The sequence below is a fragment of the Dryas octopetala genome, chromosome 2 (genome assembly GCF_963921425.1).
Source record: "Dryas octopetala chromosome 2, drDryOcto1.1, whole genome shotgun sequence".
Lineage (NCBI taxonomy): Eukaryota > Viridiplantae > Streptophyta > Magnoliopsida > Rosales > Rosaceae > Dryas > Dryas octopetala.
The window spans coordinates 26,182,575-26,188,574 of record NC_141367.1 but is presented as its reverse complement, the minus strand read 5'-3'; the positions used below and the strand labels follow the sequence as shown (position 1 = coordinate 26,188,574).

General features: G+C 36.6%; 1 protein-coding gene across 1 annotated transcript; it reads left to right on the top strand.

Annotated features, from left to right (window-relative positions):
* The first annotated feature begins 3,460 nt into the window (after positions 1–3,460).
* Positions 3,461–4,918, top strand: LOC147294813 (limonoid 21-O-acetyltransferse-like). The gene has a single exon (XM_086231217.1). It carries the CDS (start codon positions 3,461–3,463, stop codon positions 4,916–4,918), a length of 1,458 nt encoding a protein of 485 aa, XP_086087343.1.
* The last annotated feature ends 1,082 nt before the right edge of the window (positions 4,919–6,000 follow it).

Here is a 6,000-nt window from a genome sequence, read left to right as displayed (position 1 = left end):
TGTATATGGCTAAGAGCAGTTTCCAAGCATGTTCGAACTACGTGTGGACTGAATTCCACCACTGATGAACCAACGATTATCTATGAGGATAATCCCGCTTGCATCCAGCAGATGAAGACAGATTTCATCAAAGGAGACAACACCAAGCATATTGTACCGAAGTTCTTCTTCGATCAACAGCAACAAGAGCATCAGATGATTGAAGTCAAGTAGATCCGATCTCATGACAACCATGCAAACCTCTTCACCAAGTCACTACCAAAGTCCACGTTCTTGATGCATGTTCGAGGTATTGGTTCGCGTAGATTGGCTAATTTATCTAGTATGTAGTCTTCAGGGGGAGTCGACATCAGGGGGAGTATCCCGAAGCATACTCGCTTGACCATCGTGTACTCTTTTGTCCTTCGTCCAGGGTTATTTTGTCCCACTGGGTTTTGTTACCTGGCAAGGTTTTAATGAGGCACATCTTGGCATGGTCACCCTACTCATACTACATCCTGAAGATGTGTTGATCTGATGTATATGCATTTGCTCATCTTTTCCCTTCGACCACAGGTTTTTCCCATTGGGTTTACCGGGCAAGGTTTTTGTGTAGCAACTCTAATGCACCCCGCTCCCATTGACATACTATCTGCTTATAATCCATAAGATATGACTTCACCTACTTTCGAGGTTCTGATGCGACTACTCCACACTCACGCGCGTTGCACTCTTTTTCCTTCGACCAAGGTTGTTTTTGTTCCCACAGGGTTTTTATTACTTGGCAAGGTTTTAACGAGGCAACTTAGAAGCGCATAGTAGAGACAACACTAATGACATGGAATATCCAAGGGGGAGTGTTGTAAATATATTGTTATATGTGGCTATCCCTGTAATTAGTTGTAGGGGCATACTAGTAAATATACAAAATCTAGTAAACCCTACTTCTATATAAGGATATTTATAACATGAATGAAATAGACTGATCATATTCTCTCTGCCTCTTCTTTTCTACAAACCCTAATTTCTACATACTTTTACAACAGAACAAAGAATTTTATGGATATATAAATTCCCTCTCCAGTAAAAAATTAAAAAAAGTTTTCAATTGTGTTAATTGGAGTACAGTATATTTCAATAATACAATATAATCAATAATATAATACAAATGTCATTTGCAATTAAAAAAAAAAAAAAGGACTTGGAAACTGTTTTTGTATTAGCCAGTATGACGAAAATTATTGAGAGACAGAGAGATATGCAGTTGGTTGGAAAAATAAGTGAAAGAGACAGGAATGGCAATGGTCACAACATTCATGATTACTGAGGATTGACACAATAGGGGAGTGAGTCTTCGGTGGGGCTTGCCCCATTGGGGCATCTCTCACATGAGGTGGGACCTACATGGTTGTGGGTCCCACCTCATGTGAGAGATGCCCCAATGGCAAGCCCCATACAAGATTTATCCCACAATAGGGTGGTGACTGATGTAGTTGCTATAGTATATAAACAATGATATATATAAAAATGCAAATGAATGTTATATTAAATTGGGAAATTGTAAATGACTGATACAAAACAGAGACCAACAATTTTGACTTTTTGAGCGTGGGACTGATAGTATATATCAAAAGGTAAAAATAATGGAATAAAGGGATGGATTATTGGTTTGGATTGAGGGGAGAATTCCACTGCAACATGAGGCATGGTGGCCCAAATGGAATCGCAGAACCATTTACAGTTTAATTCCACTGCAACATTAGACATGTAGACTAGAGTGGAATGGCACCTATGTAGCAGTTAAGATCCAATGCAGTAAGTGAGTAGAATAACCAAGTGGAAGTGCAGATATTTGTAGAAGCAGTGATCCACTGCAGACGCATGCCAAGATAAGTCATGAATCCAGCCGACAAGACCTGACTGCTGCCTGCAAATTGGCAGCCAAATTAATAGATAAAACATAATAGTTGGAAATAAAGGAAGGACGGATAAGCTTGAAGTTGGAATAGTGCTATACCGACCCTATCCTGTAAGACTGTCAAGTATTTGGTCGCTGCACTGTAGTTATTAGATGAGAAAAATTTACAAACATGACACGTACTTTGATGGTTGTTTTATTTTAGGACATTAATTTTACTTTGTGTTAATGAAAGACACATACTTTCATTTTGTGTTAATTAAGGACCGTGTTTTTTTTTCAGTTTTTATCTCAACTTTGGCACGACGTTGAACCCATCAAAACTCCACCAAATTCAGAAAAATTATACTGGGTTTAAAAATATGCATTTCCTCTTTACAACCATATAAAAATTACCCAAATCAGATCTCTACAACTCCAGATAATCGGCCCTAAAGTAGGGTACCCGAAATTGTTTAATTTTTCAAATTTTTTTCCAGAGATTTGATTTGACAGTTTCGGATACCCTACTTTTGGGCCAATTATCTGGAGTTGTAGATGTTAGATTTAAGTGATCTTTATATGGTTGTAAAGAGGAGATGCATAGCTTTAAACCAAGTATAAGTTTGCTAAATTTGGTAGAGTTTTGATGGGTCCAATGTCGAGCTAAAGTTGAGATAAAACATAGTCTTTAATTGACACAAAATAAAAGTATATGTCCTTCATTAACACGAATCAAAATTAATGTCCTAAAATGAAACAGTCATCAAAATATGTGTCCTGTTTGTAAATTTTTCCCTTATTGGATATAAGTAATTGACAACGGTCAGTCCAAGAGAGACTGTTATATATCAGAAGCAAAGGCATGTTATTGTAGTAGTGCGTACACAACTTTCAAGATCTAATTTTTTTTCAATTAAATTGTTGGGATTTGGCAGTTGTGCTAGAAATGTAGAATTTTTTATGCGTGCATAGTGATGTTTAGCTGTAGATTCTAGGACGGAGTCCCATAACATCCCATAATCAATATATTAATATATATTACCTGCGCGCTCAACATGTTTGGCTCTTTAGTTTATGCACTTTTAATTCCCACTTGCACTTAACCATTCACAAACTCTATTTGTTTTTATTTTTTTTTGTTTACAAATTGACAAACTCTATTATTGAAATCTTCAAGGTCCATTGTTGTAATGATATCCTAAAGTTTTAAATCACTTTCTTATGCAAGGCCACCTAAAGTTTTAAATCACTTTTTTGAGTCAACATACAACTGCTCTTTATTCTTTTTTATCAGATTACAAACTCTAATATTTAAATCTTCAAGTTCCAAAGTTTAAGGTAAGTCCACCCCTTGTACACAATTAATTCTTTTTAATTATTACGCAATTGGGCAAATTATTATTGAACTTAATTTTTAATTAGTGGTTTGAGTGTTAGACCTCTTCGTGAATGATCTTGATAACTAAACAACTACTCCTCTATGTGTATAAATTTGATCATGCATGGCCAGAATAACACCACAGAAGCACACAAACAACAATCAGATAAATACAACCTCGATCTGAAATTAGAATGAATCCAATGATGGTTGAAGTGGAAACACTCAACAAGGAGATTATCAAACCATCTTCTCCAACCCCTGACCATCTTCGCCAGTACCAATTCTCCTTCCTTGATCAACAATCTCCCCCAGTCTATACCTCTTTGGTCCTCTTCTATAAATTCAATGACCAGACACAACCCTCCATTACTGAAATATCCAAACACCTTAAGAAGTCCTTAGCCCAAGCCTTAACCCTTTACTACCCACTAGCCGGACGACAAGCACTCAACGACAAAGACAACAATTTCATAGACTGCAACGACGAGGGCGTTCCCTTTGTCGAAGCTCAAGTCAAGTGCCAACTTTCTGATGTTCTCAACAATCCCAACCCTTCGGAACTCAATAAATTGGTCCCATTTGAACTTTATGATACTGACAATAACTTTGTGTTTGGTGCTCAGCTGAATGTGTTTGAATGTGGAGGATTTGCCATCAGTCTCTGCCTTTCTCACAAGATTGCAGATGCGTTATCTATGCTCATGTTTACCAAAACATGGGCTGCCTTTGCCCGCGGCGAAGATATTGATGATGATGAAGCCAAAATAGAGCGTCCCCAATTTGTTTCGGCCACGCTCTTCCCACCCAAGGACCACACTGGATTTGATGCACGCAGAATCACACAAAATAAAGTAACAAAGAGGTTCGTGTTCGATGCCTGTATGATAGAGGATCTTAGAGCACAATATGGTCTGATGGCGATGAAACGCCCCTCGCGTGTCGAGACCTTATCAGCTTTCTTATTCTCCCGATTTGTGGCCTCCAACAATCATCATCAGGAGAAGTTGTACATGCTGGTCCATGTTGTGAACCTGCGTCCGAGGTTTGATCCACCACTGCCGCAACGTTCTTTTGGAAATCTTGTTCACGGTGCGATAACGACGCCGTCTTTGAATACTGGGGAAGATCAATGTTATGGTCTGACCTGGCAAGTTCGAGAAGCGATAAAGAAGATTGACAAGGACTACATCAAGGCACTACAACAGGGGCCGGGTGAGCACTTGAGTGTTAACCGAGGAGAGATTGAGGAGTCTTGTTACACTAGTTTGTGCAAATTTCCTCTATATGATAATGATTTTGGTTGGGGGAGACCTGCATGGGTGGGCTTGCCCGCACTCCCCGCCAACAACTTTGTCATTTTCGTCGATGCCAAAGATGGTGGTGGAATAGAAGCATACATTAGCTTGGCTGAGGAAACCATGGTTAAACTTCAAAGTGACACTCAGTTTCTCCGCCGGATGCGTTCGGGTTGGACTGGTTCCAGTTCCAAGTTAACCCATCAACCGATTCGGTTTAATCGGGTTGCAAATTCTTATGCCCAAAACCGACCAAATATTATTAAGAAGCAAATTCATACCAAACCAGTGAAACTTGGCTCGGGTCCAGGTCCAGGTCCGATTTTATTCCGTTCACTTCTTAAGCTTTTGAAAAGGAGATAGACTTGCAGAAAATCTTGAAACAAAGGTTGAACCTGAAAAATAAATGAATAGTATTTTCTCAATTTTTATTTATCAAGATGACATCATAGTTTCGTATTTGTTATAAATAAATGAATTAGTCCAAAGTGAGCCCAATTATTGAACAATAAAATATGATATTGGGATCCATAAAGTTAGAATCGTAGTTTGCTTCTAGTACTACTCTCCAAGTGTTGGTGTAAGGAAATGATCTCTTATGAAGAAATATAAATTATGTGTTGTTTTATTCATTTTTCATATGTATATATATGTAACAAAAAAATATAAAATATTTGTACGAATATCATTTTTAGGGTGATTTCGATATTAGTCCATTAAATTCCATTTTTTTAGTGTCAAACACTATTATTTTTATTTTAATAGTTAAAACCCATATTTGAAATCTTGCTCCACGTAGAATAACAATATTCCATTAGATTTATATTATTTACAAATTATGCCATTACGTAATTAATATTTATTTTCAAATTATGTCACTCTTTAATTACCATTAATTATCCAATTTTTCTAGAAAATGAATCCCCTAAAATTCATTAAAACACTTAATTTAAGGCGCGTGATATATATAATTGAGTCAAATAAGGAACGTACAACTGAGAATTGTCAGTAGGTTCATTATAATAATGTGCTTTTTTACATTTTACTCACTTGAAGTTTAGGCTCAATCTCACTTCACCACCTAAAAAAAAAATTGTCTCAATTTACCACATGAGTTAAAAATTTATTGCAATGTATCACTTCTGACTAATTTTTGTTAAAAACAAGAGTGTTTTGGTGTTTTTCAAGTTCATATTGTTAAAAAAAATGATTTTTTTACGCTTTATTTACTTTGACACAATAAAAAACTGACTTGAAAAAGACCAAAACACCCTTATTTTTAACAAAAATTTAGACAAAATGAGCCAGATGTGGCACATTGCAACAAATTTTTAATTCAGGTGGTAAATTGAGACAATTTTTTTTTTTAGGTGGTGAAGTGAGATTGATCTCAAAGTTCAAGTGGGTAAAATGTAATAAAGTCTTATAATGTAGGTGTTTTAATT

Coding starts and splice junctions, on each gene's coding strand:
- LOC147294813 (XM_086231217.1), top strand. CDS start 3,461: ATGATGGTTGAAGTGGAAACACTCAACAAGGAGATTATCAAACCATCT.